The sequence below is a fragment of the Chionomys nivalis genome, chromosome 4 (genome assembly GCF_950005125.1).
Source record: "Chionomys nivalis chromosome 4, mChiNiv1.1, whole genome shotgun sequence".
In the NCBI taxonomy this organism is placed as follows: Eukaryota; Metazoa; Chordata; class Mammalia; order Rodentia; family Cricetidae; genus Chionomys; species Chionomys nivalis.
This window is the reverse complement of record NC_080089.1, coordinates 38,470,225-38,482,756: the sequence shown is the minus strand read 5'-3', so window position 1 is coordinate 38,482,756 and position 12,532 is coordinate 38,470,225. Positions and strand designations below refer to the sequence as shown.

At 38.9% G+C, this 12,532-nt stretch overlaps 1 protein-coding gene across 1 annotated transcript in view; it reads left to right on the top strand.

Annotated features, from left to right (window-relative positions):
* LOC130873445 (von Willebrand factor A domain-containing protein 5A-like) overlaps positions 1-12,532 on the top strand; it is a 25,507-nt gene extending 12,975 nt beyond the window's left edge. The window contains exons 11-20 of the mRNA XM_057768285.1: positions 1,002-1,116; positions 1,864-2,028; positions 2,298-2,398; positions 3,091-3,344; positions 4,911-4,970; positions 5,066-5,182; positions 5,300-5,416; positions 5,819-5,949; positions 10,928-11,054; positions 11,538-12,532. Coding sequence (XP_057624268.1) covers positions 1,002-1,116; positions 1,864-2,028; positions 2,298-2,398; positions 3,091-3,344; positions 4,911-4,970; positions 5,066-5,182; positions 5,300-5,416; positions 5,819-5,949; positions 10,928-11,054; positions 11,538-11,617 — 1,267 coding nt within the window. The 3' untranslated portion in view covers positions 11,618-12,532. The remainder of the gene's footprint in view (positions 1-1,001; positions 1,117-1,863; positions 2,029-2,297; positions 2,399-3,090; positions 3,345-4,910; positions 4,971-5,065; positions 5,183-5,299; positions 5,417-5,818; positions 5,950-10,927; positions 11,055-11,537) is intronic.

The following is a 12,532-nucleotide window of genomic DNA, read 5'->3' as shown; positions in this document are numbered from 1 at the left end:
CAAGAATACCTTCCACTGGCAAAGTTCAAAACTCTACAATTTTGTACCTTCTCTGAAACTGCTTAGGTGTTCAGCCATCCACACTTGCCACATGCTTCGATTAGTAAGTGGACAACATATACAGGCTCATTTCCCTTTTCTTTTCTCCATTTCAAAGTCGTGGTTCGTAAGTTCATATTCTCTTAGCAGCAATTGGAGCTATTGTCTTGGTAGTGGTCTGCTTCTACACGAATTTTTAAAATTACTGTTTATAGGTCTCTAGTTCGCTAGTCTAGTATTTCTGTGAGTATAATTCACAGTGTTTTGTCTTGATCCTTGTATCTGAGTTCTTTAATGTCAGAATCTCTTAAGAAGCCATGTATTTCACCTCTAGGTCTTCCACATGACAAATGTTTGGAAATTCCACTAATCTGTCTGTTTCATCAATCAAATTAAAAATGCTAAAACCAATAGTGACAGCTTTATAAGTTATTGAGAAGAAATAAAAGTACAATATAAACTTTGACCTTCATGCTTACATATTGAAAACATTTACATATTAAGGCCCCATGTCATGAAATTTGGGGCTGATGGCTGACATTAAAGAAAATCACACAGATACTGAATGTATCAGCCAATGTGTCCGTGCATTACTTGACTATTTATATTTTCTAAAATGTTTACATTTTCATTTATTTATTTGACTACTTTATATTTTACTAGAGAAAATTCATAAAATAAAGATAAATAAATAGGACTTAGGACAGATTTTGCAAAGTTTTTGAGTTCCAGATCTTCATTAACAAATGAAATGGAACCTTTCTTCATAGTAGACTTATGACATTAAATTATATAACTTATTTAAGCATTTATTAAAACCCATAGAAATAGGATCTGATTTCTAAATATTCCCTTGTACTGACTTTGAGGTAAGTATATTTAGCCTTCTTGGGTTTTTGTCCATGTTACTTGGTAATTCTACCATGGAAAACCTGTCTCTAACCATCATTTCAATGTTGCAGATGTTTCTCTTTTGGTATTGGAGAAGGAGCCTCAACCAGTTTAATCAAAAGCATCGCCCAGGTCTCAGGGGGCACTGCACAGTTTATCACAGGCAAGGACAGGATGCAGACCAAGGTGAGAGTTGGCCAAGTGCCCAGAGTTGCAAGTCCAGAGTGAGTATGAGGCACAACAGGAACCCTGCTGCAAAGGCAGATGATCCACTCTTCCGGAGGACAAACTCCATAAGTTCGGGGCTATCCACTAGTGAATCTACTTGGTACTTTGTTAGAAAGGGTTCATTACAATATCTAAAGACTGGCATCTAACTGTGGTAGCTGGGAAGCCAGGGAGAAGATAAATAAAGAGTTTGTGGTTTTTTCTTTCCAAGACTAGAAAGAGAAGGTGAAAGCTTTGGCTGCTCTGTCTGAGTCTGTAGTCTATACTGTAAACAGATCAAGTAGAAATTTATTCTCCATGAAAAAAACAGAAAGGAAAAGATAGGCATGTGTGAGAGTGATAGACTCAAAGGTATAAGTTCACATTCCTAGATTAGTATGAAAAGCACTCTATTTCTGATATTTCTAAGCTTCTCTTTCTATGTTGTTTCTATCCCTCCTCTGACTGACTTTTTTTTTTTTAAGCTCTGACTGACTTTTGCAGAAGTCTTCTTTCCTAAGAGTTGCCCTCATTTCCACTTACACTTTTACATCTCTCAAATGTTACTTTACCATACATATAATTAGAGAAAGAATTGCATTTTTCTTTCACCACTTGTGACTTGATAAGACATACATTGCATCCTTGGTCCTGCTAAATACTCAATGGATGACCACCATTATTATCTTTCTTGTGTATAATTCTGGCTCCTCTGTCTTCCAACAGGCTCTTGGGTCTCTGAAGTTTGCTCTAAACTCTTCAGTGAATGACATCTCTCTGAAATGGGATTTGCCAGCTGGCCTGTCAGCTATCATGCTTTCCCCAAAGCAGACTATCATCTTTAGGGGTCAGAGGTTAATCATCTATGCCCAATTGACTGGGACTATGCCTGTGAGTAACTATTCTTGTTCATTCCTTTACTAAGTGAAACACCATGTCAGCAGTTTAATTAACACCAACAATTGCTTGAGGTTTTAGCAAGAAATGTCAGTTTGCAGGCAGCCAGTGTCTCACCGTCTCCTTCATGCCAAGTCTATATTATCCCCTGTACTGCTTGATTCTTAGTGTGGCATTGCCTTGAGCTGAGGAGCTTTCCTAGTGCTCCCCATTTTCCTGATTGTATGTCTGTTTTGTCACTCCTGCTTGTCTCTTATTTGTAGAAAGTGGAGAGCTCAGGGGAAGTATGCCTCAAGTATACCCTTCAAGGCAAGGGTCTTAAAAACAGGGTGACATTTTCCCTACAGCCCAAGGCAAATACTAGGTAAGAATTAAGCTTTGCTTCTCAATCTCAATACATCCCCACCTCTCCCTTCTCTTCTCTTCTTCTCCTTTCATGTACTGACTTGATTAGGTTTTCTATGTTGGTGAAGGGACTTTGATCATGGCATGGTGTCCTAGCTTTTCTTATAAAGGAAAACATTTAATAGTTCTGTCTTACAGTTCAGAGGTTTAGCCTGTCATTGTCATAACAGGAAACATGGTGGCATGAAGGCAGACATGGAGTTGGAGGAGCCAAGAATTTTACATCTTGATCTGAGGCAGCAGGGAATGAATGCCACACTGGATTAAATATGATGTTGCATAGGTTGCTTACATGGTCTTGAGAATCTGAGAGCTCAAAGACCACAAACGTAGTGACACAATTCCACCAGCAAGGCCACACCAACAAGAAGACCATACCTCCCTATTGGCCAAGCATTCAAACACCTGAGTCTATGGGGTCATTTCTATTCAAACCACCACACTCGCTTTATTTTTTCTCTGCCATTCATGATGTTTCTGTCATTCCTATCACTGAAGTCTGCTATTTCCTCTAAGCTCTTGTCTTCCTCATTCCTTCATCTGAAATCTTCTTCTAGCCATCCCTGCTGTATGCAATCACTAGCTAGTATGAGTCCTTAGTACTTGATTTGCAGTTGCTTTTCTTTAATTTTCTCCAGTGTCTTCTTTCAGTTTCACCATTCATCGGTTGGCTGCAAAATCATTGATTCAGACCAAGGACTTGGGCTCCCATGAGACTTCAAAAGGAGAAGAGAAGGATGTGGTGAATATTAGCATCCAGTCTGGGGTCCTCAGCTCCTTCACAGCTTTCATTGCCATAAACAAGGAGCTCAATCAGCCAGTGCAGGGGCCTCTGGCTCCCAGAGTGATTCCAACACCAGATTTGTATGATTCTTTGCCTACAGTGGAATGTGCAGTTAGGTCTCGTAAGTTTTACCCGAATTTAAACTCATTTATAATGATTATCAGATACATAAGTACACTATATAAACAATGATAAGTTTTAGAAACTCATACATTTAAATTTAATAACATTTCTTAAATTTGTTGTTTTCTTCTTCCTTCTTCACCTAGGATATACACTGCCTTAAATTTTCTAGAGAAGTAGATTGTGTCCAACTAGAACAGAGATTTACTATAGACATACAGAAGAATATCAGAACATGTTATAATGCAGAAGCATCATAAATATTGAATAATCAAATCTTTTAATTTGAATCTGATTTCTGTTTTGATGGTTAGTGAGTACCCACACAGATAGTGACTATATTGCATCTGATGATGTTAGTGGTAGAAGAGGGGATTTAAGAAAGGAAGAGATCTGAAGGAGATAAAGGGGATTTTTAGTAAATGAAAAACAACAAAACAAAATACACAAAATTATAGCATCATTTTTCTGGGATTGCAGAGGGTCCAGTTGCATTTGGTGCCTTTTTTCAGCAAGCAGAAGCTCTGAATTAGAATATTGGGTTTTCTGAATAATTTGCAGCAGGTTCATCAACATTGGCTTAAGAATGAATTGGGTAGAGGGTTGAAATGATTTCTAATGTAGGATTTTGATATATTTCTCATGATTAGAAATTATGGGTGTGATTGCAGATATTTATGATGGAAGAATTTGCTTGATTGAAGATTAAATTAAATGAAATATAAAATTTGAAGGATGCTGATGTATTTGAACAAAATGAAGATTTGGGGACTAGAAAGTGCAGGTCATGCCAAAAAGAATAGTTTTAAAACAAGAAACCCTAAGTTAAAGCACTATAAACATGGGTGTTATATTTTAAAAGTAAGATTAAAATATTTCTGATAGAAAACAATTCTGAATGCTACCAATGACTCGAGGGCAAGAGAGAGGCGGCGGTCTATTAGAGCCATAATCACTGAATATGAGGAAGGCAAGACCTATGCATTAAGATGTTGCATAGGCTACTACGTAAGATTAAAGTTTTCACATTTATGGAAGAGCTTGGCATGCACTGTCAGCACATAGTGTGTCTTTGGGTACTTTGGGTACTGGTAGGAGGTGACTTAGTAGTTGAGAGATGATAGTAGTGAGGACAAGTAGAAGATAACCAAGGTGAGAGAGAAGACAATATTCTTGGGCTGAGAGATTTGCAAACTAATCTTGAACCTGGACGCTTAGGTTACAGTTGTGTTTATTTTGAAAGGGACAGATGAAAAATAGCTTTGTGAGACAGAAAAAGATATTTTCAAATTGAGGAATATCTGTAGGAATCCTTCAGCATTGAGGGTACGACACACAAGTAAGGGGTTTCAGAAACTCAATAGGAAGTACAAAGACGGCTCAGAGGGTGAGTGTCTGTCTGTATTGGAGGAGACCACACAGGAGAATGGCTCATTGAGGTTAGTGAGTGAGACTGATATGGAGAGAAAGGTACATGTCTGAAATACATTTTCCTTTTTACAAAATTTGCTTGGTGGAAAACACAGCGGATGTTTCAGTCTCCATTGTGCTTTGTGTATTTTAGGTTTTGGTCTACCTGACCTGAGTACATCAAAAGCCTCACATCGACGACTTGGACTGAATGGTTAGCATCCTTAGAGTTCTATGAAGATATACTTCTACAGTTTGATGGAATTTCTTTTTTGAAAAAAAATTCTCTGTAATATTTGTTTGTCACAGCTCCTGCATTTTGTCGACGATTCTTGGGTCTTAAAGATTCTGCTGAAATGAGGAGCAAGTCATGTTCTCCTACCAGGAAAATTACCTTTCAAATGTACTCAGATTGTTTCCGTCAAGGTGCCCTTCATTCTGAAACTTTCTTTACCTAGGGAATGATTTATTAGATACTTCTACAGTTTGATGAAGTTTCTTTCTTGAAAAAAATTTCTCTGTAATTTTTTTTTTTTGTCACAGGTTATACATCTTGTGCACCATTGGCGAGGAGTGGAGGTTCTTCCAGAATGATGAAAAATTCATATTCTTCTACCAAGAAAACTACCATTCAAATCTCCTCAGATTGTGTCCCTGAAGGTGCTTTTCATTCTGGAACTTTCCTTACCTAGGGGGTGACTTATTAGAGGCAGCATGCGGGACATGAGATATGATATTGCCGTATTTTTTCCAGAATGGACCTAGCTTCATTAATTTACAATAACATTTCATATCTTTAAATGTTCTGTAGTCAAGCAACCTCTTTGTGTCCCCTTGGCAATCTCTGCCTACACAGTCCACCAGTCATCAGGGCCAGACCCCAGCAGATTCTGCTACCATTGTGTTTAGAACCCAGATCAACTGGCCACCCATCACAGATTAGAAATACTTGGTGGACTTCTTGCAGAAATCTCTCTACAGCCTCTTATTTCAGGAGACTTCCTCCAGTGGGCTGTGATCCATAAGTCCCCATTCCATCTCTCTTTCATTTCTTTTATAAAGGTTTTGAAGAAAGTGTTGTTCTGCAGCTGATTTCACTTCAAAAGGCAAATGGCTCCTGGGAGCTGGGCGAGAATCTGACCAAGATCCTGGGCACTAATTTGGAAGACATCAAGGCTGCAAACCCTGCCAAGGTGAGATGCAAAGTGGAACAAAGGAAACGGTTTGAGCTTTGTGATGGTAGGATCATAATAGGAATCGGAATGAACGAGGGTCAGGCTGAGAAATAAGAAATAAACAATACAGATAATGCAAATTGAAATGAATGTGTGATATATAGAATATGCAATTGTTTCTACTTAAGCCAGAGCATAAGAAACATGGAATTAATGGCCTAGCTGCAGGAAGGCATGGTCAGACTCATGGATGTCAAAGGGAAAGTAAATGCTCTTCTGTGTGAATCATATTCCCCAAGACATAGTTGAAAAATAAACATTTTTATCTTCACACTATACCAGATACTTTTAAAACACTTATTATTATTATACCTATTTTTCCTTATTTCAGGTAATTAAGGCAGGTTCTAATTTTGAAGCTATGTGTAGATGAAGAAATCGGACATTAAGAAGCTGAACTCTCTCTGCAGAACTAGAGTCAATGTTAAAATGCCCTCTCTTCAGAGATTTCAATAACAGCCCTAATATTGTTGTACTTGTGTTCTCAAATAAGCTGGATAGAGTACTCCTTCTTTAGAATTTTAAGATTACCCTCTGGATCTTCTAATACTATTTGAAAAAAATCTCCTCTATAAAAGGCAGATGCCAAGCAATAAAAAAAATAAATATACTTCTGAATTATTAAAGTATGAAACCCAATTAATTAAACTTCACACATTCTATGGACATACTACTTGTACACTATCTTTTAGTCATAGATGGCTATCGAGCCTATGAAATATAGATAATACAAATGAGATATGAATTTGTTGTTCAATAGAGGCATCTATGCTGGAAAATACAAACTGACTTAAATATTTAGTGTAAAAATATAGGAATATTTCTTCAAAATTATTTCATGCTAACTTCTTGTCAAAATGATGTCTGTTTTAACAATAAAAAATCTTCTAATACTTAGATAAGTAGATCACCAAGAAAAACTCAATTCAAGCATACAGGAGGCCATGAATTCAATTCAATAAAATCATATAGTAAAGTAGGAAAATATCACATGTTATCTAAAGTTCAATTGAAAATTTGAAAATGATTTTTATTTTTTATTATTTTTATTATTTTACACTCTGGACGTTGAATCTCCTCCCTCCTTGATCTTAGTTCTTCCCTTTCCTCCCCTCTGACCCTCCCCATTCACTCCTCCTCAGTTTCTATTCAGAGAAAATAATGGCATATCAAGTTGTAATAAGACTTAGGCACCTCCCATCCTATTAAGGCTTCACATGGCAAATCAGTATGAGAAATAGGGCCCTAAGAGCTGGCAAAAGAACCAGAGACAGCCCCTACTTCCACTGAAGATCAAGCTACATAACTGTCATATATATTAGCTTGTAGTCCTATGTCAATCAATCCCATGCTGGCTCCCTAGATGTCAGTTCAGTCTCTGTAAGCTTCTATGATTCCAGGTTAGTTGATTTTGTGGGTTTGTCTCCTTTGACTCAAAAAAAAAATCCTTCTTTCCACTCTTTGGAAGGATTCTCCAAGCTCTGTCTAATGTTTGGCTGTTTATCTCTGCACCTATTTTCATCAGTTGCTGAATGAAGCCTCTCTGATGACAATTGGGGAAGGCACCAATCTGTGAGCATAGCAGAATATCATTAGGCATCATTACATTGTCTTTCTTTCCAGTCCTGTTTGGTTCTATCCTAGGTCTTCGGGCTAGTTTGACTCTGGGTCCTGGCATTCCAGGCCGTGTCATGGGTGAGATCACACTCATGGCATTGGTCTCAGGCTGTATCAGTCATTCATTGGCCACTCCCACAATTCCAGTGCCACCTTTGCTCCAGCATATCTTGTAGGCAGGACAAATAGTAGGTTGAAGGTTGTGTGGTGTCACAATCCATCCACCGGAAGTTTTGACTGGTGGTTCAGGCTACATATCCCTTATTGCTAGGAGTCTTAGCTAGGGTTACCCTTGTAGATTCCTGGGAATTTCTCTTGTACCAAGTTTTGACCTGATTCCAAAATGCTCCCCCTTTCCAGTAATCCCTTTTAGTACTTTTCCCCTCTACCCAAACCATATCCCTCCTGTCCGTTCTTGTTCTCACTCCCACCTGCCCCCAGTACACCTATGAAATAATCTATTCTGTTTCTCCTTCCCAGGGAGACCAAAGTGTCCCCAGATACTTAGCATCTCTGAGTCTGTGAGTTATAGAATGGTTTTCCTTTTCATTATTTCATAATATCCACTTATAAGTGAGGACAAATCGTATTTGTCTTTCTGGGTCTGGGTTGCCTCATTCCAGATGATTTTTTTCCTAGTTCAATCCATTTGCCAGCAAGTTTCTTGATGTGATTGTTTTTAACAGCTAAATAATACTCCATAGTGTAAATGTACATTTTCTTTATCCATTCTTTGCTTGAGGGTCATCTAGGTCATTTCCAGTTTCTGGTTATTGTGAATAATGCTGCTATGATCATAGCTGAGCAGGTATCATTGTGGTATGCAGCATCCTCTCCATATATGCCAAAGAGTGGTATAGCTGGATCTTGAGGTAGATCGATTCCCATTCTTTTTCTGAGAAAATGCCATATTGACTTCCAACGTGGCTGTACAGTTTTGCATTCTCATCAGTAATGGTAGAGTATTTCCCTTGGTCCACATCCTCTTTAGCATAAGCTATCATTTGTGTTTTTGTTCTTAGCCATTCTAACATGTATAAGTGGAATCTCCGAGCAGTTTTGATTTGTTTTACCATGGTGGCTAAGGGTGTTGAACATTTTTAAAGTTCTTCTCAGCCATTTGAAATTATTGTGTTGAGAATTCTCTATTCCGATCGGTACCTATTTTTTAAATGGATTATTTTGTTTGTTGATTTCTCGTTTCTTGAATTCTTTACATATTTTGGAAATCTACCTTTTGTCAGATATGGGGCTGGGAAAGATCTTTTCCTATTCCATAGGCTGCTGTTTTGTCTTATTTACAGTGTCCTTTGCCTTACAGAAGCTTTTCAGTTTCATGAGATCCCATTTCTTAATTTCCAGTTTTTGTGCCCACATAGTTGGTGTTCCTTTCAGGGAGGTTTTTCTGGTGCCAGTGTGTTTAAGGTCAGGTTGGGTTCCATGGTCCTGCAGGGGGCCCTGTTGAAATCTGTGGCCCATGTTACCACTGAAGGCCATGTGGATATCCATGGTTTGTGCTGCCACCTAAATCAATGCTGATGTCCATGGGTATGGTTGCCTCCAGGGATCATATTAGTGTCTGTGGTCAATCTTGCCCTGAGGTCTTATTGATATCCACACTGAAGTCTGTGGCACCTTCTAAAGTCTGAGACCACGTGAATGTCAGTGGTTGATGCTGTCACCAGAAATCATGTGGAAATCCATGGCTTATGCTCCAGCTGACTGTAAAGGGCAAAGGAGCTCCTTTTACAGTGGTATTGATGACTGCAGACTCACAGTTGAGAATGAGAAACACAGAAAATTTCTGTGACAAAGTCTCTTCTTTCCCCAACCCAGACAAAAAGAAACAGCTTTGACAGGAGGCCATTGAGAAGAACTGTTTGCGGAACCACTAGCCGTGGAACCAGTACTTATCCCTAGTGCATCAACTGGTTCCTTGGAGCCAATTCCCTAAGAAGGGATACCTTGCCCAGCTTAGATCCCTTGGTTCTTCCTCTAGTGATGTGACAAACTTTGTTGACTCTCCAAATGAGGAATTACCGTCTCTGAGGAGTAGAAGGGAGGGCCGTGGGGAGAAGGTGAGAGGAGTAGGGATAGTGGAGAGAGAGGGAACTAGGATTGGCTTGTAAAATGAGATTGTTGTAAAAGTAAAAATAAAAAAAAAAGAATAAAAAAAATTGCAATAAGGAGGCTGATGTGTAGCTCTCCATAACTGATGGCTTCTGGCAGTGGCAGTGGGAAAGGACTCAGTTTTCTTTAAAGGACTAGCCTCTGGAAGTGGAACCATGTTTCAGTGAGTATACAGGCAACACTGATTGGACTTGTTTATTTTCTTTTGGTGGTGATATCACAAGGGTGGGAGAGCAGACATGGTAGGATTTTGAAGTTAGTGTGATAGGAGGCTGCTTGTTTGTTCCCGGCTGCTCAGCCCTGATATATCCATACAGGAACTGTATTAATTAAATAACTGCTTGGCCTACTAGCTCTAGCTTCTTATTAGTTGGCTGTTACTTCTTAATTTAACCCATTTCTATTAATCTGTGTATCACCACATGGCTGAGGCTTACCAGCAAGTTTTGGGCTAGTCTGTTCCCGGCGACAGCTACATGACGTCCCTTTGACTCTGCCTTCTTTTTTCCAGTATTCAGTTTAGTTTTCCATGCCTACCTCTATTTTGCCCTGCCCAGGCCCAAGGCAGTCCTCTATTAACCAATGATATTCACAGCATACAGAGGGGAATCCCACATCAGAGGTGTATGTGTAAGAACCACCAAATAATAAATAAAAATATTATGTTGGTAGAAAAAAGAAAATGCATTTTAAAAAACAGTGTGATTTTTGCATCTAGTCCTGAGCAACATTTTTGAAGTTTTATGCCCCTGGCTTAAGTGTTCCTCTTATGAAACAGATTAAAGCAAGTGGGAAAATTGGCATGTAATGAGACTGTGCAGAGTAACATGATACGTGTTTAAAATGTCTCAAAGAGCAGGTTGCAGCAGTAGTCTAGAATGCGTTACCATGGTTTTGATATCGTCCTATCAACACACACAAGCACGCACACACACACACACACACACACACACGAAGAGAGAGAGAGGTGGGGTGACTAAGACAGATACAGAAACACCACACACCTAGTACTTTTCTAAGTAGTATGGAATGTAATCCTGAGGCTTTATTAGTCTGTGTGGTAAAGGAGGGGGTAGGGAATTATATATATCAGATTAAATTGATGAGGAAGTTGATAGTAAATCTACTTCCTCTTGAGTGGATTGCTATAATGCCTGGAGCATTACAGAAGTTTCTGTCTCTTTTGAAGGATGGAGACCCATCTGTGTGGGCCACAGTACTGGCTGTCCTCTGGCTGCATGGCAATGGCAAAGACTTGGAGTGTGAGTGGGAGCTTCTGGAAAGGAAGGCTGTGGCCTGGCTTCATGAACATGCAGGTAGAAGCACATCCCCCTCCTTCCTTTCCCCTCTTTCCCAGATGTGTCTTAAGAACTATGCCTGTATGTGTGGCAAAGGGTGAGTACTAGAGAGACCACATTGTTGCCCCTAACATCCTATCTTAGAGCATTGTCTGTTCCCTGTGATAATTCTTCCTTTTCAAGATTAAGATGAAATATGTATTTAGTGGATGGAACAAGCTGAGCAGAGGGAAGGAACATGCATGTGGATACTTAGTCAAGCAAAATTAACCCTACCCATGTAACCAGTATTCCTGGATGTTTGTTGTATCCTTATTGCCCTGTTCCTGTGGACAGGATAGATTAAAAGAGAATCAGAACAAGAAAGGGGAAAGACAAGGGGTAGTGCAGGAAGCTAAATCAGGGCTGAAGGGGATGAAAGGAATAGTTAAGGAAACCTGTAGAAAACCCTCTCTTTCTTTCCTGTCCCATAGATCTGACTTCTGTTTCCCCTCCTCACAGGTTCCTCTATCCCGATGCTCGTGCAAGCTGGCAATAATCTCCTGAAGTTACCTGTGACCCCAGCTGTCTTTGGCTTCTGAGGATGACACCCATGATCAAGAGTGTTTCCTGGCTACTATCAATTCCCTCACTTTCTCTTTGGCTGAGATAGCTCTTGGGTTCTATCTTTACCTTATTTTTTATTGTCTTAACATTAAAGGACTTCCCCACAACCTTGCTTATCTATTTCAAGCACCTTTGGATCTGATCTTCTGCCGTCATCCCTTCCTCTGCGAGAAGTTATTATGGTCCCCTAACATGTTTTCTTCAATACATCTTTTATTTTATTCATATGCAGAATGGCATTTGAAGTTTTCCAGAGAAATTACAATTAAATAGGTGGCATAGTCTTGAGTAGCCCTGTAGCATTAATCCTGGGCAATGCTTAAATTAATAATCTGCATTATTGTTATCCACTCAGTTTTGTTCTTGTATTATTGAGAATCATAGTAGTAATGTTTATGTTCACAAGAGCAGGAATTGGATGAAAGTTGAAAATCAATATCAATACAACAAATACAGCAATATAACAAAGAGATAGGCCAAAGTCATACACTACCCATTTCAGAACTGCTATGAACATCGTGAATTGATTCTGTTTATGTTTTCGACTATATTACATGTCTTTATTTTTGTTTCCCAAGTATTTTTGTTTAACTAATACTATGAGATTAGTGTTTCTACATAAGCTCTAAACACCTTGTAAGTTGGCTGTGAGTCCTCAGAGTTAGACTGTGCTATGAGATTTCTAGCCAGGCTCAAGGCAAGTGTTACAAAAGAACATTTGCTGTGGTTGAAAATAAAGAGTAGCTAGGATTTAAAATTATCATGCCTATAAGTGTTCTTTCTTCTTTTCTGTCACTGTGACAAAATATTTGAGAAAATTAATTCAAGATAGAAAAGATTTTGGATGGGGGATGACCTGCTGGGTAAATTACAAACATGAAAACCTGAGG